Genomic DNA, 24,135 nt, shown 5'->3' with positions numbered 1-24,135 from the left:
TCTGAAAGTGCGCAGCTTGACAGGGTCCGCCCCTCCACAATAAGAGCTTCCTGCCTCCTCTGTGTCACACTGCGGACTGTCGTGTCAGGGTGCGTTCACGGACCGGTCCCAGCCCACCTGCGGCTCACCTGACGCCCTGTTTACTTCACGGGCCCGGAGGAAACAGAACCCGCCCCCTTCCTCACAAGCCGCGGGTCTTCGCGGCGGATTAACGCGTCCACCGGCCCCGTTTCACCGACACGGCGGTGCCCGGTGTCTTCTCACCGCGGGATGTGAACGCAGGCGGCAGGCAGCCCCAGCAGCAGCAGCCGGTGGTCGTTAATGCGGTTGCCTTTCCGGTGTTCCGGTTGGGAGCTGGCTAACGTTAGCTAGCTAAAGCAGCTCGGCCCGCAGCCGCTCCGGGCATCTTATGACCGCCAGGAGCTTCAGAAAACACACATTTTAACCTCAAACTGCTTTATTTAGTATTTCACCACTTCTGAAAACCGGGTACGGTGATTTTGGACAGGAGGGGACATTTGTGGATAATTCGGCCCCCGGTTAAAACCTCCCGATTGATGGAGACTTAAGGATCCCGAGCCGAGGGAAGGTGACCGCCGAACAGCATCAGAGAAACGCAGGTTTCTAACCTCAAACACCTTTATTTAGTATTTTCCTGCTTCAGAGTCCCGGGACCGGATGCCCCAGACTACAGGAGACCTTTGTGGATAATTCGGCTCCCGGTAAAACCCTCCTGAACCATGGGAACCCAGGGACCGGGCAGGAAGAGGATCCCGAACCGGGAGAGGCTGACAGCAGAGGACGATGCCCTCAACCAGGTCGCCCGGGAGGTGAGGCTGCTTATCGATACTGGTATTGATACGAGGATTGGTTTAATGTTACAGCAGTGAACTGAGTCCCTCTGCGGGTCTCTGCGGGATCACTAAGTGACCCTGAAGCGGTGCTGGAGACCGGAAACACCTGGGGCAATTTAAAATAGTTAAAAACATAGAGAGGAAATTAATAGTTAAAAGCTATGAATTAATAAGAATAAATAATAAAATAAAAAATAGAAAAAGACAAGTTCAATAACATTAAACATTAAATAAATCTATTTTAAAGGTACCACTCTGTCACAGAGTAAATTAAAGCAACTAAAACATTTCTGGCTGTTAATGTGACTCTTTATGTTGGATTTAATTATTTTGTTAATTGATTATTTTTATATTTAATAGCTTTTTATTTTCCTTGTATTTATTTTGACCTATACAATTGATATGATATAGATTACAGATGTAAAATCTAATTAATAACTAGAATCATAAGCACGTGCTGTGTCTGTGGCCACAGTTGGTTTCACACTGATAATCTCTGTGTCTCTATTGTTGTGACAAAGCTCCTTTATGTTCGGCCGAGTTTGTCCTACATACTGAAGCTGGAATGTGGAAACTGAGCAACGCAGGAAGCCTCTGGTTCCTCTTCTTCTTCTGTGGTGGTTGTTTGTGTTCTGGGGTTCAAGGCTTCTCCTTGAAGATGTTTGATTCTTTGTTGGAAGCTGAATCCGTTCATTGATTGTTTTATTTCTCGATCGATAATCAATGAATTCTGAATCAGCGGCTCAGTTTGTAGCAGAATAAACTGATCAGAGGTCGTCCAGGTGATCAGGTCATATTAATAACTGAGTAATATTCACCCCTCATCTCACAATGATTGTTCCTGTTGATCGCTGACTGATTGGTCTGAAAACAGCTCCAGTTCACGTCTTTAAGGTGTTTCAGTTCATTCGGATGTTAAAACATGGAAAAGAAGATAGAAGATCGTCTGAGAAGCTGGAAGTTTAATTAACAACACGCTCATGATGAAGATCATCCAGCTGTTTGTCTCACAGTGCTTTTATTGTGAAGCACAGGCAGGAAGTGGGGGCTTAGTGTCGCAGCAGCAGCTTTCTGATGCTGAGTAATTAAAGGAGCTGTATTGATCGGTGAGGAGGAGGTGATGGTTTATTGTCCTCCGGGTGCGATCAGCTGATCTGAGAGCAGCTGACTGTTTTGCCTGTGAGTCACAGAGCAGGTAAACAAACAGGAAACCGGTTCAGCCGCATTCAGACACGCACACACCTGTCTGTCCAATCACACACATTCCTGATCAATCAGTCGCACTGATGATGCAGGACGGCTGCGCACGAGCCTGTAAACGCTGTCTGGGGGGGGTGACCTCCATCCTGTAATCCTCTGCAGCAGCACAAACATTAATCTGCATCTCAGCTGTCACAACACGACACAGATCGTCTCGTCAGCTCTGGTTTTAAATGAAGTTTCACCACAAACGGCCGTTACCCGCATCACAACCCGTCTGTACTCTGCACGCAGAGCAGGTGTGTCGTTGTCACGGTGATGGAGGGCGTGTCTCCTGCTGTGAGGACAGGTGGACGCTCCACATTCCTCCTGCAGACAGACGGGCGGAGACGCCAAAATTATGAACGTGTCGAAACTCGTTTCGCCAGGAAGCAAAGTCAAAAGTAATCTGAGTAAATTCAGACACGAAAATGTCATTTCAGTTTTCAATCCCATATTTCCCCACGGTTACCTTAGTAACAATCAGCTAATGAAACCTTTAAAAGTTGAGCACATTTCCAGCTGGTCAGAGAACTGAAAACAAAACGGTCATTAAGTAATCGAGGTAATCAGATTACATTTAGAACATTAAGTAATTAACCCTGAACCATCGTTCTTCTCTGTGATGTTCAGATGATGGGATTTATTGTTTTCACCGTGGCGTTGAGATCAATGCAGTTTTATTTTGATGTTGTTTAAAATGCTTCCATCTCGTTGCGGCTCAGGCGGAGGCCAGGCTGGCGGCGAAGCGCGCGGCGAGAGCGGAAGCTCGAGAGATCAGGATGAAGGAGCTGGAGCGGCAGCAGAAAGAGGTGAGCGGGCTTTTATTCTGAAATCCCTTCACACAAGTCAGCGCACGCATCACATCCTGCCACCTGATTGGTCCACAGGGGTTTGTCGTGTCGTCGTTGCTAGGAGACGACGAGAATCCTCTGATTGGCTGTTGATTCACAAACAAAGACAGAAAGTGTTGTAATAAAAAATGAGCCAAAGTTTCTGTCAGCTGAAGTTTCGGAGGTCTTGTTACCTGGATACGAAACGACGCAGAGAAATGAGAGCGTCACATGATGCAGGTAAGAGCTGAAGCTGCGTTCAAGTCTGTTTAAATAAAACAGTCACAGAAGTGGGCGCAACCGACGTGACGTCACCTGACGGTTCGTGGACCTCCGGTTTGGCATTTTGGCCGTCGCCATCTTGTTTTTTTGGAACCAGACGTGACCATATTTGGAGCTAGCTAGCTTGGTTAGCTAACTGTGATATTAGCTCAGATGCTAATTGCGGCTAGCAACAAAGTGTATTTAACAGAAAAATGACCAGTCGACTCCGGATGGTTAAAAGTAGGGCGGGGCAATAAAACAATAATGATCGCGATATAATTTCCACTAACAAATGTTCAATAAACATTTGATTTAGTTTAATTCAAACACGAATGAATCAGCACTTCCGCTCGGTATGTTTATATTTATATTTTCAGGGCTGTTTGTGTTCGGAGCTGCAGCTAAAACACATTCAGTGAAAATTATTAATGAAGCACTGAGGGGGGGAAAGAAACTGATGTACATAGAAAAGAACTCTGGTCTCTGTTCCTCTAAATGGGACCATAATTTACTAAATGAACATCATGCTGTGTTGAAGAAGACTTGAAACTAGAGACTGAGACCAGAAACTCATCAGGAAAGTGTTTACTGAGGGAATAAATCAGACAAGTAGAAACATTTTCTCACAGACTTCTATACAATCAGACTTCTCTTAGTGGCGTCGCCCCCTGCTGGCTGCTGGAGAGGACGCAGGTCAACAGAAGTCAATAAACTTGAATGAATTAGAGGCTCTGAATCCCGGCTTATCTCAAAGGCATTTAAAAGTGAAGGCGGCTCGGCTCCGGGTGCGTTTACCTGCCGTGGCCCCGCAGAGACAGAGAGTCTGGGGTCGAAGGTCAAACTGTTAGTGAGGAAACAAAGAGCTGCAGTCAGCAGTCAGTCAGCAGCTTCAGCGGCGTCTGGACCTCTGGTGAGTAACTTCCTCGTTTCTTCACTTGTCTTTGACCAACGCACGCTCCCAGCTTTTCTTTTTGTTGCTACACAAATTAATTTACCAGGAAATGAAATCAATGCGTCGTCAGAGGAAGACGCACGTTTAAAATGTGTCTTTAAAACACGTCCGTGTTCGTGTTACGGCCAGAAACAGAAAGTCAGCGGGTGATTTAATTTAGGTTTATGTTGTAAGATCCAAGGAGAACATCACGACTATCACTTTAATGCATTTAAACATGTAATGTTATTTAGTGGATCAGCAAGGCGTCGACCTCTCAGCGCTCTGTGACGAGGAAAAGCTGTGTTCGTGCTCGCCGTCCATCGACAGAGCGGCGTCGTGACCGTAAACGGGGCCGTCCAGCTTTCTTTGAGGAAACGGATTTGACTGTGTTGTTGTCTCCTGTGCTGCTGACTCTGTGTCACGTCCTGGTTCAATACAGCCGGTTTATATTTACTGCGTATCATCAGGTTTGTTTATTGATCCACTGTTTGGCTTCAACTGTTTGTTCAACCTGACTTGATTCTGATCGATACAACATTTTTAGACTGAAATGAAACGCATCACATCAGCGCGCTCCGACCGCCAGCCAATCAGAGCTTTGATTTCTGGTGAAAGTGTTTAAAACTTTCTGAGGAGAACGTTTGTTTCCCTCGACCTTCTGTGAGATGTTTTCAGTTCAGCTGAAATGTGCCTGGAGGTTTTTCTGTGGGAGTAAAACAGAAGTGACGGCGTCGCTGCAGAGACTCTGTGTGTACTCTGTGGTGCAGAGCAGGACCGGCCGTGACCTCTGACCTCTGCTCTCTAACCTCCGCTCTCTCCTCTTGTGTCTCCTCCCTCCTGCTGTAGCTCTTTCACAGCCACAAGGTACGACTAACTCCTTCTGTTTGTTTTACTCCTCTGGGAGCGCCGGCCGGGTGGGGACGGCTCACCTTTCTGGGCTAAAGCCCCGCCCGCCTGCCGCGCCAAGAGGTTTAAAATAAATACGCCTGTTTTTCTCTTTAAATCTGAAACCTGAAGTTTTATTTTGTCTTCTTCTTCTAACATGTTTCTCCTCTTCTTCCTCTCCCCGTCCTCCTGCAGAAGTATTATGGTCTGGATAATAAGTGGGGTCACATTGAACAGTGGATGGTAGGGCTCTGTACGCCTCTGTGGGCCTCTGTAGGCCTCTGTAGTGCTCTGTAGGCCTCTGTAGGACTCTGTAGGGCTCTGTGGGCCTCTGTAGGGCTCTGTAGTCCTCTGTGGGACTCCGTAGTGCTCTGTAGGACTCTGTGGGACTCTGTAGTGCTCTGTAGTGCTCTGTAGGCCTCTGTACGACTCTGTAGGCCTCTGTAGGTCTCTAAATGACTCTGGAAGACCTTTAAATGACTGTAGGCCTCTATGGGACTCTTTAGGGCTCTGTAGGCCTCTGTAGGCCTCTATGGGACTCTTTAGGGCTCTGTGGGCCTCTGTAGGCCTCTATGGGACTCTTTAGGGCTCTGTGGGCCTCTGTAGGTCTCTAAATGACTCTGGAAGACCTTTAAATGACTGTAGGACTCTGGGACTCTAAATGACTCTGTAGGACTCTAAATGACTCTGTGGGCCTCTGTAGGTCTCTAAATGACTCTGTAGGACTCTAAATGACTCTGTGGGCCTCTGTAGGGCTCTGTAGGCCTCTGTAGGACTCTAAATGACTCTGTAGGTCTCTAAATGACTCTGGAAGACCTTTAAATGACTGTAGGACTCTGTAGGACTCTAAATGACTCTGTAGGCCTCTGTAGGTCTCTAAATGACTCTGGAAGACCTTTAAATGACTGTAGGACTCTAAATGACTCTGTAGGACTCTAAATGACTCTTCAGGACTCTAAATGACTCTGTAGGTCTCTAAATGACTCTGGAAGACCTTTAAATGACTGTAGGACTCTAAATGACTCTGTAGGACTCTAAATGACTCTTCAGGACTCTGTAGGACTCTAAATGACTCTGTAGGACTCTAAATGACTCTGTGGGCCTCTGTAGGACTCTGTAGGACTCTGTAGGACTCTAAATGACTCTGTAGGTCTCTAAATGACTCTGGAAGACCTTTAAATGACTGTAGGACTCTGTAGGACTCTAAATGACTCTGTAGGCCTCTGTAGGTCTCTAAATGACTCTGGAAGACCTTTAAATGACTGTAGGACTCTAAATGACTCTGTAGGACTCTAAATGACTCTTCAGGACTCTAAATGACTCTGTAGGTCTCTAAATGACTCTGGAAGACCTTTAAATGACTGTAGGACTCTAAATGACTCTGTAGGACTCTAAATGACTCTTCAGGACTCTGTAGGACTCTAAATGACTCTGTAGGACTCTGTAGGAATCTAAATGATTCTGTAGGACTCTAAATGACTCTGTAGGACTCTGTAGGACTCTGTAGGACTCTAAATGACTCTGTAGGACTCTGTAGGACTCTAAATGACTCTGTAGGACTCTGTAGGACTCTGTAGGGCTCTAAAGGACTCTGTAGGGTTCTAAATGACTCTGTAGGACTCTGTAGGGCTCTAAAGGACTCTGTAGGACTCTGTAGGGCTCTAAATGACTCTGTAGGACTCTAAATGACTCTGTAGGACTCTGTAGGACTCTAAATGACTCTGTAGGACTCTAAATGACTCTGTAGGACTCTGTACGACTCTGTAGGCCTCTGTAGATCTCTAAATGACTCTGGAAGACCTTTAAATGACTCTGTAGGACTCTAAATGACTCTGTAGGACTCTAAATGACTCTGTAGGTCTCTGTAGGACTCTAAATGACTCTGTAGGGCTCTAAATGACTCTAAATGACTCTGTAGGTCTCTGTAGGACTGTTTTGGACTCTTTGGGACTCTGCAGGGCTCATTAGGACTCTGCAGGACTCTGCAGGACTCTGTATGTGCTGCTGTCTGACTCATGAAAACCTCGTATCTGACCAGCTGTGAACATCATTGACCTCTAAACAAACAGGAAGTGACATCACTCTGACGCTGCAGATCTGATGATTGGTCATGTATAAAACCACAACACACAGAGACTCAGCTGATCCTCTAACAGCTGGAGGTCTGACCCGGTCTGACCCGGTCTGGTTTTCATGTTGTCAACAGGAAGTAGCTGCTGTTTGTTGTTGTTGTGTATCAGTGCTGATGTGTTTGTTCTGCACGCGCTCAGACAGACTCGCACAGATTAACACTTTAATCCAGATTATCTGCCTCCAGCTCTCGTCCCATGATCCTTTGCTGTTTGCTGCACGCCGTGTGTGTGTCTGCACGCCGTAGCTCAGCTTCACGCCGTGTGAACTCAGCATGTATTTTCCTTCAGATTCAGTGGTTTTTTATTTGGTTATTGTTTAATTCTTTGTTTATAAATTCAGTTTTTATTATTTATTTGATTTCATTTATATTTTTTATTATTTATTTTCATAATTGAATTATTCAAATTAAATTTTATTTTATCATTATTTATTAATTTATTCATTAGATTATTTTATTCAGTTTTTGTTTAATTTAATTGTTTTACTATTTCTCACCTGAGGTTTGATTTGATTGCAAATTGAAGTTTAATTGATCACATGACCTGCATGGTTTGCATGCAGTGTTTCCCCTCAGGGTTGCCTGGCAGGTTCTCCTGATTTAACTTAGTCCCTTGGCTCTGTCTGTCAGGCATCAGCAGCACATGGTTGGTCGTCACATATGGGATGTTTTTATTCAGGTTACATTGGTCACACAGCTTCTGTAAGTTAAATGATGTTTGAACGTCATAATTTGAACCCAAACATGATCTTTCCTGCCTTTGGTGCCTAAACACAACCAAACTGTGACGTTTCACAACAAGTACTTTTTGATCTGATCATGTGCTGCTGCTGCTGCCTGACAGACGGAGCCCAGGGCCTGTTGCTGAGATCAGGGCTACTCTTCTTCTTCTACTGTTTCAGCTCTTTAACTGGTCTGTTGTCTTTCTTCTTCGTGGCCTTTCAGGAGGACAGTGAGCGGTATTCTCGCCACTCACGGAGACACGCCTCGGTCTGTATCTCTTCCTCCGTCTGTCTGTAGTTCCTCCACCCTTCCTGTTCTGCCTCTCCCAGTTTTACATTAAGAGCTAAATGAACTGATTAAAGAGTCTCAGGAGTCAAACCTGAGCGTCCCCTGCTGAACTGGAGGAGCTCGCTGTGCTTCATTATAATGCAGCGTTCAAAATGTATTCCATCGTGCTTTAACCAATTAAAAAGCAGATATCAGACACTGAACCCTTTAACCAGGTGTAGTCTGAACCTGCTGACGGACCGATCCGATCCACTTAGTGTGGCAGGAAACTGAATCAGTTCCTCTGAGCAGGAGGCTAAAACATGAAACTGTCAGAGATTTAAACCAAACCAGAAGCCTCCTGACCAGGACCTGGTTCAGGACCTGGACCAGGTCCAGACAGGGGAATCTGCTGTCTGCATGTTAAACTCCTGTTTGTGTGTTTCAGATGTCCGACGACGAAGAGAGGATGTCTGTGGGGAGTCGCGGCAGCTTCAGGGTGAGTCTCACTCAGCAACACACACAGGGAGAGTCTGACCTTCACCTGGCGAGTCAGGACGGGGCCGACGAGTCAGGACGGGCTCCAATAAGTCAGGACGGGCTCCAATAAGTCAGGACGGGCTTCAATAAGTCAGGACGGGCTCCAATAAGTCAGGACGGGGCCGACGAGTCAGGACGGGGTCAATAACTCAGGACGGGGTCAATAACTCAGGACGGGGTCAGTAACTCAGGACGGGGTCAATAACTCAGGACGGGGTCAATAACTCAGGACGGGGTCTATAAGTGAGGACGGGGCCTATAAGTCAGGACGGCTCCAATAAGTCAGGACGGGCTCCAATAAGTCAGGACGGGCTCAATAAGTCAGGACGGGCTCAATAAGTCAGGACGGGGTCAATAACTCAGGACGGGGTCAATAACTCAGGACGGGGCCTATAACTCAGGACGGGGCCTATAACTCAGGACGGGCTCCAATAAGTCAGGACGGGCTCCAATAAGTCAGGACGGGCTCAATAAGTCAGGACGGGGCCGACGAGTCAGGACGGGGTCAATAACTCAGGACGGGGTCAATAACTCAGGACGGGGTCAATAACTAACGACGAAGAGAGGATGTCTGTGGGGAGTCGCGGCAGCTTCAGGGTGAGTCTCACTCAGCAACACACACAGGGAGAGTCTGACCTTCACCTGGCGAGTCAGGACGGGGCCGACGAGTCAGGACGGGCTCCAATAAGTCAGGACGGGCTCCAATAAGTCAGGACGGGGCCGACGAGTCAGGACGGGCTCCAATAAGTCAGGACGGGCTTCAATAAGTCAGGACGGGCTCCAATAAGTCAGGACGGGGCCGACGAGTCAGGACGGGGTCAATAACTCATGACGGGGTCAATAACTCATGACGGGGTCAATAACTCAGGACGGGGTCAATAACTCAGGACGGGGTCAGTAACTCAGGACGGGGTCAATAACTCAGGACGGGGTCAATAACTCAGGACGGGGTCTATAAGTGAGGACGGGGCCTATAAGTCAGGACGGCTCCAATAAGTCAGGACGGGCTCCAATAAGTCAGGACGGGCTCAATAAGTCAGGACGGGCTCAATAAGTCAGGACGGGGTCAATAACTCAGGACGGGGTCAATAACTCAGGACGGGGCCGACGAGTCAGGACGGGCTCCAATAACTCAAGACGGGGTCAATAACTCAGGACGGGGTCAATAACTCAGGACGGGGCCGACGAGTCAGGACGGGCTCCTATAAGTCAGGACGGGGCCTATAACTCAGGACGGGGCCTATAACTCAGGACGGGGCCTATAAGTCAGGACGGGCTCCAATAAGTCAGGACGGGCTCCAATAAGTCAGGACGGGCTCCAATAACTCAGGACGGGCTCAATAACTCAGGACGGGGTCAATAACTCAGGACGGGGCCGACGAGTCAGGACGGGCTCCAATAAGTCAGGACGGGGTCAATAACTCAGGACGGGGTCAATAACTCAGGACGGGCTCCAATAAGTCAGGACGGGGCTGACGAGTCAGGACGGGGTCAATAAGTCAGGACGGGGCCGACGAGTCAGGACGGGGTCAATAAGTCAGGACTGGGCCGACGAGTCAGGACGGGGTTCAGGAGTTCACTGGATTGTGTTTACAGACAGAAATGTTGCTGCAGCAGCTTTAAACCGGACAGGAAGTAGCTTCCTGAGCTGAAGGCAGACGGGTCAACAAGTAAACACGCGGTCATCAGACTGCACCTGATCAATAATCAATAACAGCTGGAGGTCACATGATTCTGCTGTCGGTCAGCAAAACAAACACCAGAGGAAGTTCTCATGAAACCAGACTTTCTTACTGCAGCGGGTATCAGCGGGTATCAGCGGGTGAAACAACCAGCACGCATTTCCTGTCCGGCTGTCAGGCCTGATTCTGAAGATGTGAAATGAAAGAGCAGCTGTTAAACTCTGTTCCACTGGAGCCTAAAGTGTCTGTTTAATGTTTAGTGAAGCCCCTCGCTCTCTCAGCTGCAGGGTCGCTCTCTGACATCACTTCCTGTTGGCTGTCAGTAGATCAGGCAGCAGGTGGATGTGGTGAGGTGCGGCAGACTGTGGATCTCCGTCACTGAAACGTTTGTGTCGGAGAGCAGCGACGGGAGCTCTGATTGGCCGGCCGCCTTGAGTCCGGCCTGTCGGAGCTCCTCTCCGCTCTGAATGAAAGAGCGTGCGTGAAACACACCGCAGCTTAAGAAAACACAGCGCGGGCTGCAGGCGGTCAGGTAAAATCTGTCAGACACTGATCTGCCAGAGGCCCCTGGCTTCATCTGCCAGCTCCAGGAACCACGACGCACTGCAGGGACCTCACCAGTCTGTGTTTTCTGAACGCTGCGGTGGGTTTGACCTTTTCAGCCACCGTACAGACGACTAACTAACATCCTGATGAACTGTTTTCTGTTTCTGTCTTCCCTCCTCTCTCTCTCTCCTTTCTTACCCCCCACAGCCTTCAGACTACAGTGGGTTTCTGGGCTCCAGCTCTCGAGCCTCCTCCAGGGCCAGTTCAGCTCGTGCGAGCCCAGTGGTGAGCTCTCTTCTCTGGGTCTCTGTCTGACCGTCTCCCCCTCTCTCTTCTGGTTCTCTGCTTTCACTCTCCTCACCACTAGTCCGTACCTCCTCGCAGACACCATGTCAGTCTAGAGGAAGGGATCCCAAACCTTTATCGGCTCCTGACCCCAAAGGGCCCCAGACTTACCCCAGTGATGTAAAATGTATTTATTATAAAGTTCCTGCCCACCTCACAGGTCAGGGATGTAAAGGACATCACAGCAGTAACCAGATTTACTGAGTGAACAGGATCCAGGACCTCCCAGACTGGGTCCAGCACCTCCGTAGTCAAACTCAAAGTCCGCCACGTGCTTCCCGGGGCCTTTAGTTTAGTTTTAGCCGCCGCTCCGCGTCCAGCCTGCTGGTTTACAAAGGAAGCGTCGTCGTGCATTAACCCAAGAGAAACAGGTCTCTGGAGTCTGGCTCCCCCTGGTGGCCATGTTGTCCACGTGCAGCTCCTGTCGATAAAGTTCATTTAAACCAGTTTAAATACACAGTGTCACCATGGTTACGCAGCAGTAACCAGTGCGATGGATCAGTAAAGTTTGTGTTTGTGTGTTCAGGTGGAGGAGAGACCGGACAGAGACTTCCTGGATAAAGTAAGTTTTTATTTTACAGAAATGTTCAAAGATGGAGAAAAAAAGGGACCCAGTTAACGAGTTCATTCAGATTTCACGTAGCGGTGATGAAGCCTGTCCTCCTCTTCCTCAGGGCTCCAGGACGGCTTCCACGCTCTCCGCCGCCACGCTCGCCTCTCTGGGCGGAGCCTCGTCCCGCCGAGGAAGCTGCGACACGTCGTTCTCCGTGGAAACGGAGGCGTCAATCAGAGACATGAAGGTGGTCTATGGTTTTAGTGTTCAGATCTAAGTGAATGCTTTAGCGGAGACGGTGCAGAGGGTGATGTGATGTGATGTGCTCAGGACTCTCTGGCCGAGTCGGAGGAGAAGTACCGGAAAGCGATGGTTTCTAACGCCCAGCTACACAACGAGAAGTCCACTCTGATGTATCAGGTGGAGACGCTGAGGGAGGAGCTGAGCGACATGGAGGAGCTGCTGTGGGAGTCACGGCGGCAGTGCGACGACAGGACCAAGGTCAGGGGCCACACAGGGGCCCTTATAGGTTTACTTTCAGAATATTCTGAGAATTTAAGCTCGAGAGTAAAATCGGTGCTTTATTTTTGAAATATTGTGACTTTATTTTGTTAACTATAGGTGAGTACAGCTGAGAAACATATAAAAACAGGGTTCCCACTCGTCCTGGAAAACCTGGAACACATTTGACCAATTTTCCAGTCATGGAAAACACCTGGAAAATAATTTTATGTTGCGGCAGCGTTGTGAACCGGAGTCGGGTCACATGGTAGCACAGGGTGGAGAAAGTCCCTGCTGGCTGCTAACTGAGGAAGTGTTAAACGGTTGGATAATGTTGAACTCTGGGGCCAAATTGTAGGTTATTATTGGTGTGGAGGCCGTTCAGAGGTTAAAATATATTTGAGAAGAAAAGCACTTGCCAAGCACAAAAGAAACAAAAAAATAAAAACTAACAAGATCAATTTGTCATAATTTCTTCGCCTGTAATAGATGATCACTGCACGTCTTTGAAGCTTCTGCAGAGAGGAACATGTTGGTGTCATGTCACACTGAAGATTGTTGTTAAAGTAATGTTTCTTTCTCGTTCAGATGAGCTGGAGCCACTAACCCTGTTTGTGTTGCAGGAGTTGGAGCGCGAGCGTCAGGCTCACGGCGTTCTGCAGTTCCAGTTTAAAGAGATGAAAGAAACTCTGAGACAGACCGAAGAGCTGCTGACGGTCAGTTACTGAACACAGATTCGGCGCTCCTCCAGGCAGAGATCTGGTCTTGGAGGAGTCTTTTCACGGCCTCTGGGTTTAACATAGAACAGAACTCAACAGCAGCAGATTTTTGTGTCACTGTGACGGGAAAATAATTTCACAAGGACACAGTAACCCTACCAAAAGTAATCCGTCATTTTACGTTGTAATGTTTCAAAATATTTCGACTTTAGTCTCAGAATCTCCTTTTAGTGCTTTTCCAAATATTGAATGTGAATATCATTATAAATATATCTTCCAAACATCGTGTAAGACACAGGACGTTTCCACAAACAGTCCTCTTTGTAAAACTCTGTGGTTAATGAATTTAAGTTACATAGGTTTTCTTCTTCTTCGTCTTGCTCTCCTCTAACACTGTAAATGGTAGTTCAGCATTAATGTCTGCATGTCACTAATCAAAGAAGAAGAAAGTTCCAGTTGCGAGTTTCATTGTTTTCAGCTGTTCCTTTAATGCAGCTCTTACTAACTCTGACTGCTCCTTACTTGCTCTCTTTTATTTTACCCTTCCTTCCTTCCTTCCTTCCTTCTTTCTTTCCTTCCTTCCTTCCTTCCTTCCTTCCTTCCTTCCTCCCTTCCTTCCTTCCTCCCTCCCTCCCTCCCTCCCTCCCTCAGGAGGTGTCGGAGCTCCGGTTGAAGAGCAGCAGTTATTGTCAGGAGGTTTCTGACCTGCAGGAGGTTCTGCAGTGGAAAGAGAAGAAGATGGCGGTACGACACCAGTTAGTCAGAATGAGAGTTGCGTTAGTCAGTCAGAGTTAGTTTGAGTTACAAGTCAGACCACAGATTTAGTTGTTTACAGCTTCGTTTCTTCCCGTCTGTCTGCACTAATATTTCTACATGTTTCGCTTCTCTGCTGGTCCTTCACTGCTTCCATGTTTCCTTCCTTCCTTCCTTCCTCCCTCTGCCGCCTCTCAGGCGTTAGAGAGGCAGACACAAATTTCCGACATCGTTCGCATCGAACGTGATCGGCTCAGAGACGAAGTGGTGCGACTCAGAGATTTACTGAAGGTATTCAGAGGGGGAACACCTGACTGTGAGGTCACCGCCTCCACCTGTGTGATGTCATCAATCATCATCAGCGTCATCCATCGCCTGAATATTCAATACATTCAGGATAAAGTCTTCATCGTTATCAGCTGTGACACACCCACACTTTATCCTGTAAAAACATCAACATTATTCACACATGAATTCATTAAAATCACTACTTGTATAATTACAAATTAAACATATGAAATTACTAATTAAACATATATTTTCCTGTAGAATATATAAAACATATATATTAGTGAAGTGACACATATAATTAGTATAATAATCAAACATATTTCTTCTTGTAAAATTACAATGTATACATGTAAAATGACTAATTAAATGTATTTTATCCTGTAAAAGTACTACCTAAACATATTCTTTTTTTGTATAATTACAACTTAAACATGTAAAATTACTGATTAAACATAGTTTTTCCTGTAAAATTACATTTACTTGTACAATTACTAATTAGGCTATTTTTCCTTGAAAATTACTACCTATACATGTAAAATTACTAGTTAAACATTATTTTATTGTAAGATTACAACGTATACACATAAAATGACTAATTAAATGTATTTTTTCCTGTAAGATTACACGTGTTTTCATATTAAGAGCTTTATATGTAGGTGCCTGTTTTAGTCCGTTTTTCTGTGCTGGATGTGGAAACGTCTCAGGTCGTAGATGAAACCTGGTCATTTTAGTTTGACAACATCAAACAGAGACAATCCTCATTGATTACAGAGTATTGATTATTACTCACTTCTTGATTAAATCCCGAACAGGCACACGGAGTCGTCGTCTCTCCTGAGGTCTCCACGAATGGGGAGACAGGACAGGATGGGGCTGAGGATGATGTCAGCGCTGAATCTGTCGCCCAATTGGCTCAGGACCCATCACATGGTGGCAGAGAGAGCATGCTCGGTAAGAATACAATGAACCTCCGTACAGTGACAGTGTTTTGTTCCACAGTTTTTAACTTTATGTAGACATTTATGAGAATAATTGAAATACTACACTCATTAACACTGAAACAAGATATTATGGAAGTTCACTGTCAACAGGAAAATACAAAGTAGATGATACTCTATATAAAACCCTCATCAGAAGGCAGATTGATCAGTTTTTATCACAATTTATTTATCATTGTTAGAAAATACTCATGTTGATGAGATACAAACCTACAGTCAGAAGATACTTTGTCAGTTATTGCTTTTAAAATTCGAGAATATGATGCAGTAAGTCAAAATGTGGACTTAAGTTTAAATTTGGACTTAATTAAATTTATACGATACTTTATGTGAGGAATAAGTTTTAAGATATGAATCAAAAGTTATATTTGTATTATATTTTATCTACTTTTTCTTTTGATGAAACTGAGCTTCCATAAGTTTAAACCAGATATAAATCCAACAACAAGCTGAACGAGTTCAAGTGTGTGTGTGTCTGCATGATGTTTGTGTTAAATGTGACTTTCACTAATGCATGCGACTTAAAAGTTTCCATTTAATCATAAGGACATTTGATGATTTGAATCAACTTGTTGGATGTTTGAAAATTCAGCATCTACCTCCTAACTCATCAGCATGTTCCTACAGAAGACTCAAACAAGACCTCTCCTTTAATTCTTCTGTGATCAAGACCTTGATTCGTCTCCCGTCCGGTCGGTTTGGGTTAATTCCCCACATCTTTACAGTTAAATTCTGTCTTTCACGTCTTTAAGCAGTCAACTGTGCTTGGTCCTCCAATGTGTCCTCCGTGATCTTTCAGGGACAGTTCGGGAGCAGCAGCCAGCAGAGTGCAGCAAACAGGATGACATGAAATCCCCCCGCTGTCAGATCTATAAACGTTCCCAGTTACTAAAGGTCATTTCCACCAGCGACCAAACCAAACCAGACGCTTCAAAACCAGTGAAGGGGCTCGACAAACAGGCCAGAGAAAGACGAGACAGAGCAGAAAAACTGCCAGGCAGAAACGAGGGTGCAAGGGAAGTACAAAGAAACAAAGGAAGTGGAAAGGAGCCGACGAAGAAATATCAAATCGGTCAAAGACAGGACGGAAGTTTGTTGTTTAGAAATGAGCAAGGACGTGCTGCTCAGATGAGCGAGCCGAAATCTGCCCAATTAATTGTTAATGATCAGGCATTTAAAGGCAGAACCAAACTTCATCGTGGATCTGGAGTGAAATCATCTGTAGCGTCTAACCGGGATGTCCTTGTGACTGAAGTGGAGCACTCCCTTGATGACCAAATCTGCAAAATTCAAACTAATCTGGGAGGAACTCAACTGTTAGTGCATGGATCAGAAAGCCAAGACAAAGGTGCATATTTGGTTTCACCTGTTCGCAAATCAAGACTTGTTCCACCTCGACCGGCAAAAGACATCATCCTGGAAAACAAGGCGATAGTGCTGAGTGTCGTGACGGCTGGAAAACAGAACCGAGATGTTGCCTCTGTGACAGGAAATGAGACTTCTGATATTGCACGAAAGCGTCCGTCTGCTGGTGATATTTTCCTGACTCAAGAGAGCGATGGAAACGCATGCAGGGATGTAAGCTTTTCAGACGGGGAAGAAGTGCCTCATATTCCAGCTTTGAAAGCAAAAGAAACTCCGACATCAGTGGAGAGTTTGAAAGAAGGGTGTGATGGACACAGCTTTAAAGATGAAGATATAAAACTTCTCACTGATTTGGTGGAAAATGAGACCTTTCAAAGTTTTGTACACAAACAACAGACAGAGAATTTGGGAAGTGCCCTAAATAAAGAGAAAGCCTTAAAGAATGAGGGTGATTTAAGTTGCTCTGATGTACCTGAAGGTCCAAGCTTTGAAACCAAAATGAAACCATCAGAGCTTGATGCTCTCCTACCAGCAGAGGAGGCAATCATTAAAGAAGAGTTGGGTACATCTGAGAAAATTGAGGACTGTAGGGTTTATAAAGAGGAACCGATCAGAGAAGCTTTTCAGATTCGAGGCAATTCCTCTGAATTTCCCAAATGTGATGACCAGACAGAAACGCCACAGTCATCAACTCTGTCACCGCTTGCCCCAGTGGAGATGTCCAAGGACTGGAGTGGTTTGGAAAAGATGATTCAAAGCATCCTGAAAGGGTTTGTAGAAAATCAAGGCTTTGCAGCTGAAATCCCAAGAATTCTTCCAGACGTCTCAGGATTTCTCAAACGGTGGATTTCAGATTTGGAGGGGAAGCTGAAGAATGTTGCCGAAAATGAGCAGCGTCATGCAGTCATACAAGAGTCAGCAGGCCAAATGACGGGTATCAAACCCAGTGTGGAGGGTGAACTGCTTTTGAAGGACTTACAAGAAGGAAATAAAAGCCCAGAAGTTCAGAGTCCTGTTGGATATTCAGTGATAATAAAAGGCTCTTCGCTCTCAAGGATGTTGGAAGTAGCATCTCTGGAAGTACATCCTCAAGCTTATGATGTCTCCGAGGACTCAAGCCAAGTTTGTGAAGACGTTCAGGATCTAACAGCAGTTGATGACCGAGAAGCAACAGAAAATACCTCAGAGGTTGTGTCTAACATACGTATATTTAATGTGGAAGTCACTGAATCCTCTCCACAAGTGAATTGTGTTGACATAGAAGAAGAAAGGCAAAGTCAGAGCGATCCAATGGTGACAAGCTGCTTTGAGGAATTTGTTTTTGTTGAATCTGCAAAATCCAAAAATATGGAGTCAGACTGGGGCTTGGTAGACTCGGCAACAAATCAGGTAGTGGAAGTCGTCCCTTTAACGAACAAACAAAGGGAGATGGTCTGTAGAAGTCGAAGCTGCCTCGATCCCGTTGTTGAGACACCGCATGAAAGGAGTCGAACATTATCGACCAACTCTCAAAGTTCAAAGGTCAGAAGGCTTTCGGAAATAACTGCAGATGAATTCAAGCCGACGGCTGTTCCTGAATTGGTGTTGATGAGCCGACAAGAAGAGGGAAGGATTACAGAAGATGTGGAGGAGCTGTCAGTTGGAGACATGGACAGCTGCGAGGAGGTTGATGAGTGGGAAGCACAGCAAACAACGCAACAACAACATCAAGCAGAGACGCAGGGTGTGCAAGATGTAAACGGCTCTCCAGTGGCGAGCAGCGAGAAACACCTGAGTGGAAGGAAAGACAAACACAAAACTGACTGCAGGATTTTATAGATAAACAAGAAGGAAATGATTGTTAATGAGGTTAAGATTTAGTTGAATTTTATTGGTACTTTAAAGGAATATTTGTCATTTAGTGAAAACAGCCAAACAGCTAGCCTGGATTTGTCCAACAGTTCACCCATCAGAAGCTCAAGCTCCCTGATTACTATCATGTATCTGGTTTGTTTCATCTGTACAACAACTGAGGGACGACAATCTGCTGTTTCTGTGCTGGCAGCAGTGACCTCCTGTAGTCTGGGGTGGATACCCGGCCACTGACAGAAAATATTATGTTAATAATAGAATGTTAAATGTTAAAAACATTTAATTCTATTTAATTAAAGTAAATTCCTTGAATGTGTGAGCCCACTTGACAAGTATTTCAAACAGGATGAAAAATGACTTTTTGAATGAATTTGTATTATTTGTTTTTAATAAAGTGTTGCGTTTTGAGGTTGCTGGTTTCTTCTTTTCTTCTGCACATTATTTCACAATCATTCCAGCTTCTTCGTCCTCAGACAAGCAGCAATGAAGTGACACAGTAAAGAGGCAGAACCTGATTGGTCCTCCTGTGTACGCTCTGAGCACTGATTGTTTCTTAATGAAAACATTTACAATAAAGCATACATTTCACCTTTGTGCGGCTTGTCCAGGCACGTTTGTGAGTTGTGGTGTGGGAAGCTGGCAGTGGGTTTACCTCCTCCTGTGGCTGCTGGGAGGAAAACACAACCTCTGCTGCTGTTAGAAGTGCTGTGAAAACCGTATTTACAGTTATTTAACAGCTACTCCCATATAGAATTTTATATATTCTGGTTTCATCATGAGTTCATTACGGTATGTTTTATTTTGAGTTTATTTACACTGTGTATTTATAAGTATGTGTCCGACTCTTGGAGATTGTCTTGCCAGTGAACACTTAAGGGGTAAGAAACTGTGTTTATTACCTCATTCTTGAGTTCTATATTTCTTTGATGAATAATTTCCTGTTTATCATTTAATTTTATGTATTAATTGATCATTTCACTTGATTCTGGTGAACAATTTCATGTTCATAATTCTATCCGTATGATGTGCTAAAGTAATTGGGGAAAATGTTTGGTGCTCTAGTATATTTAGTAATTCAGATGAGCCACTCACTAAAATTTCAGCAATAAGTCCTTTTATTTTCAGCGTTATATATATGTGGAATTTACCAATTCAAATTGTCCACCATTAATTAACTTCAAGCTTCAAACTAAACACATACATAATCGTACAATGTATGTACAAGTATCTGTTAATAACCTGCCGTCTGTGATCATATTCATAAACAGTAACTGCATCATCTCCTGATGGCTCCTAAGATAAATCTGAACGGTATATACAAGATGAAGAAGAGTAATAATGTAATGATGATTTTTCCTGTTGCGCTGCAGAACTCCGGCTGAAGAAACTATTTGAGGAAAGAGAGAGTTTGCAGGATCAGGTGAGCAGGAAACTTTCTAGATGCTTGCTCTCTTCCACAGACTCCAGATGTTCTTTAAATAAATTTATTAAACCATAATCTATCAAATGAATGTTATTAATGAGCAGGTGAGGCTGTTGAAGTCTCAGCTGGATCGGACAGAGAAGAACGGGACAGACGAAGTCCAGAATGCAGAGGGGAGCGGTCTGGAGAACGGGATGGACTCCCATCTTCTTGACCTACAGAGTGAGCCCTCTTCTTCGTCTTTGTTGTCAACTTTGTCTTTTCATCTTCATCTTCTGTTTTCTTCACTGCTTTGTCTTCTTCTTCAGTCTTTGTCATTTTGTCTCCTTTTTCATCTTTTTGTCTTCTTCATCATTGTCGACTTCTTCTTTCAGAGCTCAGAACAGCTGCAGGGTAAAAACTACTTGTTTCTTTCCTTCAGGAGACGCCAACAGGCAAATCAGCGACCTCAAGTTCAAACTGGTGAAATCTGAGCAGGAAGTCACCACTCTAGAACAAAATGTAAGTGCGGACGGAAAAATGTACAACGTTTTGGAGAGAAAATGAGACCAAGGTCGTCTAAGCCTTTAATTTAACTTCTGAGGACTGAAACCAGTTTGTTTCATATGATTCATTCATTCACAGCGTTACAGACAGACTGCTCATGGTCTGTACCTAAAGCACAGAGCATTCTGATGACACACACCAGTTGTGTGTTGAAGCTGCAGCTATTTTGGGAAGCATAGTTTAGGAAGTCCCCATAAAGACAACAAGGAGGACAGGTCGCTAAACTGGTCTCGCTGTCCTAACTCAGGTGATCCGACTGGAAGGTCAGGTGACTCGATACAAGTCGGCGTCAGAAAACGCAGAGAAGATCGAAGACGAGCTGAAAGTGGAGAAGAGACGTCTGCAGAGAGAGGTGGGACGCCCTCATTTCATTTCATGTCTTTAATTTGTTGGTATATGTAGAAAAAAAGAAAAGCAACTAGCTTTTCAGAGGTTTAGATAAACCATGAATTACATTCCATTAGAAACATTTTAGTTATTAACTTTGCTTTCTGAAAACTAGAACATAAATATCGTTGTCGTTGTGTAAAAGCATGTTAGCTGGTCAGCTATTTGTCCCGATGCTGTTTGTTTAGGGTCTTTGTTTTCCTCAGAAAGGTAAGCAGACTTGTAGCCTTTAACTTTCCCTCCTCTGGATGTAAACCAACTGTCCTCCCGTCTCCTTGCAGCTCCGCTCGGCTCTGGACCGGATCGAGGAGTTGGAGGCGAGTAACAATCACCTGTCCAAACGGCTGGAGAAGATGAAGGCCAACAGGAACGCCCTGCTGGCCCAGCAGTGACCCCCGTCCTGGGAGCAGTCTGGGTCCTGCCTCCACCTCCAGCCTGACAGACTGACAATCAACGCTCGCTTTCCTCTGCATGCAGCACCAGACGGGTGGAGTTAACTGAAAACAAACCAAAAACAATCTGAACAAAGTGATCGACCATGGACGTCTGTGATCCCGGTGCCATGAACACAGCAGACTTCACGGGTGGAGTTTACCACACGACCTTCAGACCAGCTGAGGGACCAGATTCAGGATCAATCACCCACAGGTCTGAAAGTGTCAGAAAGGACTGGGTGGTCTCATGAGGATCAGACCTCCAGTCTGCAGATCAAAAACAGATGCAAAGGAGTTTTATAAAAATGAGCGTCTGTATGTTGAAATAAGGGAAATCTAAAGTGTTGCACTGAATCAAGAAAAGGAAACGAGTCATCGTTAAACGGTTATTTTTAAATAATATTAGAGGGTACGGCCTGCTCTGTGAATGGGGCCCCGGGGTCATTTCTGGTATGCTTTATATTCATATCTAATGTATAATTAATTAATGTGTAATTAAATAATGAACCAGTAATGAAAAGACCGAGATGTCTACAGGTGGAGCCTCAGTACGTCCAGCTGTGAAGAGTAGTTTCTCCTCTGAAGGTGAGCATGTTTTCTAACCCCACAAGACATCTGCTCATTATGATCAATTCAGTAATAATTTGGAAATAATTATGTCATTGGTAAATCTGGTCCTGGTGTGGTAAACTCCACCCGTCTGGCCCTCCAGCTGTGTTAAAACAAACACTACATCTGCCTCATCAACATTCAGCTGCTCCGTCTGTGTGAAACGCGGCACTACCTCTCCTCCGACACTCGGGGCGCGGCTCCCCTCAAAGACCGGACTACAGTAGAGAGAGACCGGGACAGACCGGATCACACTGGATCAGACCAAACAGCCTGGGAGAGGCTGGATCAGACCGTGTCAGACCGGGACCAGGACAGACCAGTTCAGACTGGCAGCTGAGTTATTTTATTTTATTTTGTTTTTTGGTGTTTTAGGTGGTTCTGTGGCCATTTTTAATGTTTTTCGGTTTGTATCCTAGAGCCGGACTCTTCATTCACTTATGTTGGACTTATTTTTAATTTCTAGTTTGGGTTTGGGGGTGCTGGATTTTGAGAAACGATACCAACAGATCTTCAGAACTTTGTTAAGAAAAATGCAGAATGACTAAATGTTTCTGTAAATCACTGAAAATAGGAAGTGTGGGAACAAACGTTCATGTAGCACATGAGTCCAGAGTCCAGCTCCGCCCACAATGCTTTCATGGTGGAAGGGGGCGTGGCCACCAGTGTACATACAGGGCAGGTGGAGGACTCACCTGGCACATCATGTTTTCATGGCACTTGGATGTAAAATCACCAGCTTGTAAATGTCTAAATATTCATGTCTGTAATGAGCGTGTGAAGAGTTTGCTTCCTGCGAGTCCTTGTGGAGGGAAAAGATCCTCGCGTCGTACAGACATGTAGGTGCAGGTGTGGCACCTGGAACACCATGATTATATGCTGCTGATATTTGTTGCCTTAATGTGGCAACCAGGAAATAAAATGTGACAAAATGGCTGAAGCTGTTTCCTGATTGGTTAGCTGCACCTGTCGCTGCAGGTGTCAGTGCATCAAGGTGCTGCCACCTTATTGGTCAATATGGAAACCAGCAGGTGTTAGGCGACAGGAAGCCGTGGACGTGTGGAATCAAACTCTTCACATGTTTGAAAAAACCTCTTGTATCAATAACACGTGTCTGTGAATGTCGACGCTCAGGTGAGCGGCAATCTGTGGGCAGGTTCTTCATCTACAGGTGAACTAATGCTAACACGAATCTGTCATGTATGTATCGGGTCCTATTGATTAGGATGTGGGAAATCAATATATCAGCTGATTGATCAGTGTGACGGTTGTTAAAGGTGTAAAATAAACTCATGCAACATCAGTGTGAAGATGTTGAGTTGATGGCTTTAATCATTTTGATTCTTAACATTTTTCATATATTTATCACCATATTCACACCGTATGGATTTTTAAAGAACCCCGGCAACATTAGCTGCTTGGGACTAGCACAGAAGTTGGGCCTATGTACTCGACCAAACTATCCTGCTATATAAACAATTTGACGTTAAAGCCCCTCCCAGACCACAGCGTCCACATTACGAGACCCTGTATTATGGCATAACAAAGGGTTTTTGGGAGACATGACCAGAAATATCCAAAATGCTTTAACTCCTCCTTTTTCACATCTAGGTGTTAAAGTCGACTTTAATGTTTAAGTGTTTACCTTCTTAGGGAGTTTTGTTGGGTTTTGAGCAATGAAACTTTCTCAGGATCCAAAATAAAATGAGTTCTCACGCAAAGGTAAAAAAGAGCTATAAAAAGAAAAACGGAGTCTGTGTTTAGGTAACAAAAGATCAACGTTTGAAAAGGATTTTAAAAGTTACAGCTACAGAATGTAGCTTGGAAAGTCACCGAGCGGTGGGCTGTGGGTCTCTTTATGGGTGAGCTCCAGGGACTGTCCTAAAGTCTGCCGAGGTACAGCCAGTGGAGATTTCCCCATCTCGGTTAGAAATGGAGTTTTATCGCCATAGTTTTGTCTGTTATGGGGGCTTCTTTTTTTAAAGGACTTTAGCCAGGCTTTTGGAAATGCATAAAGACTTGTGAAATCCCAGCAGGCCCATCCTTTGTACTCTCATACTGTCTTGGTCCTAACAACATGATTCAGTTTCTTTTAATGGCAAATTTCTTACTTTGTCCTCAGTCATCTACTTGGTCTTCTGCTTTTCATGTGAGAGGCTTTGAAATACAGCTTTCCTTTACAATTTCTGGCCTTATCCGGCTCAGAAACATCTCCCCTCTGGTGACTTGAGTAGGGTCCCATGAGCCAGTGCTTTAACAGTGTTCTGAATACCAATGTTCCTTTCATCATTGACATTTGTTTAACTGGCCATATGCAATGTTTTGCATCACTGGACCTTTTTCTAGACCGAAGCAGTCTTCTTGTGCGCCAGCAGCGAGTCTTTAGTCTTGGTTTTGTTCCTCATCTCTATTTTGCTGCAGTGTCATGTGTCATCTTTACACTGGCTGTATCTCAGAGTAGA

At 45.0% G+C, this 24,135-nt stretch overlaps 2 protein-coding genes across 15 annotated transcripts in view; both read left to right on the top strand.

Moving 5' to 3' along the window:
• LOC123971220 (NACHT, LRR and PYD domains-containing protein 12-like) overlaps positions 1 to 24,135 on the top strand; it is a 524,333-nt gene that overhangs the window by 205,448 nt on the left and 294,750 nt on the right. The window lies entirely within an intron of this gene.
• On the top strand, positions 64 to 23,005 carry LOC123971278 (leucine-rich repeat flightless-interacting protein 2-like). 14 transcript variants are annotated; one of them, XR_006825153.1, is made up of 17 exons: positions 71 to 830; positions 2,819 to 2,905; positions 8,579 to 8,629; positions 11,106 to 11,183; positions 11,770 to 11,805; positions 11,918 to 12,043; positions 12,127 to 12,297; positions 12,921 to 13,013; positions 13,668 to 13,760; positions 13,968 to 14,060; positions 14,873 to 15,011; positions 19,645 to 19,694; positions 19,802 to 19,919; positions 20,119 to 20,198; positions 20,491 to 20,595; positions 20,912 to 21,649; positions 21,819 to 23,005. XR_006825153.1 is itself a non-coding variant. In XM_046050077.1 (16 exons), the coding sequence occupies exons 1-16, from the start codon at positions 741 to 743 to the stop codon at positions 21,020 to 21,022; spliced, it is 1,521 nt and encodes a 506-aa protein (XP_045906033.1). In that variant the 5' UTR covers positions 71 to 740; the 3' UTR covers positions 21,023 to 23,005. The 14 variants fall into 14 exon arrangements, 12 of the variants coding, with proteins under 12 accessions (XP_045905961.1, XP_045905954.1, XP_045905968.1 ...); XR_006825152.1 differs by having other exon boundaries at positions 21,777 to 23,005; XM_046050077.1 differs by having other exon boundaries at positions 20,912 to 23,005.

The sequence above is a fragment of the Micropterus dolomieu genome, linkage group LG01 (assembly GCF_021292245.1).
Source record: "Micropterus dolomieu isolate WLL.071019.BEF.003 ecotype Adirondacks linkage group LG01, ASM2129224v1, whole genome shotgun sequence".
NCBI lineage: Eukaryota > Metazoa > Chordata > Actinopteri > Centrarchiformes > Centrarchidae > Micropterus > Micropterus dolomieu.
This window is presented reverse-complemented; position numbering and strand designations above follow the sequence as displayed.

Coding starts and splice junctions, on each gene's coding strand:
- LOC123971278 (XM_046050005.1), top strand. CDS start 741: ATGGGAACCCAGGGACCGGGCAGGAAGAGGATCCCGAACCGGGAGAGG. Junction 8,630..11,105: donor GGAGTCGCGGCAGCTTCAGG/GTGAGTCTCACT, acceptor TACCCCCCACAG/CCTTCAGACTACAGTGGGTT. Junction 14,061..14,872: donor GACTCAGAGATTTACTGAAG/GTATTCAGAGGG, acceptor AATCCCGAACAG/GCACACGGAGTCGTCGTCTC.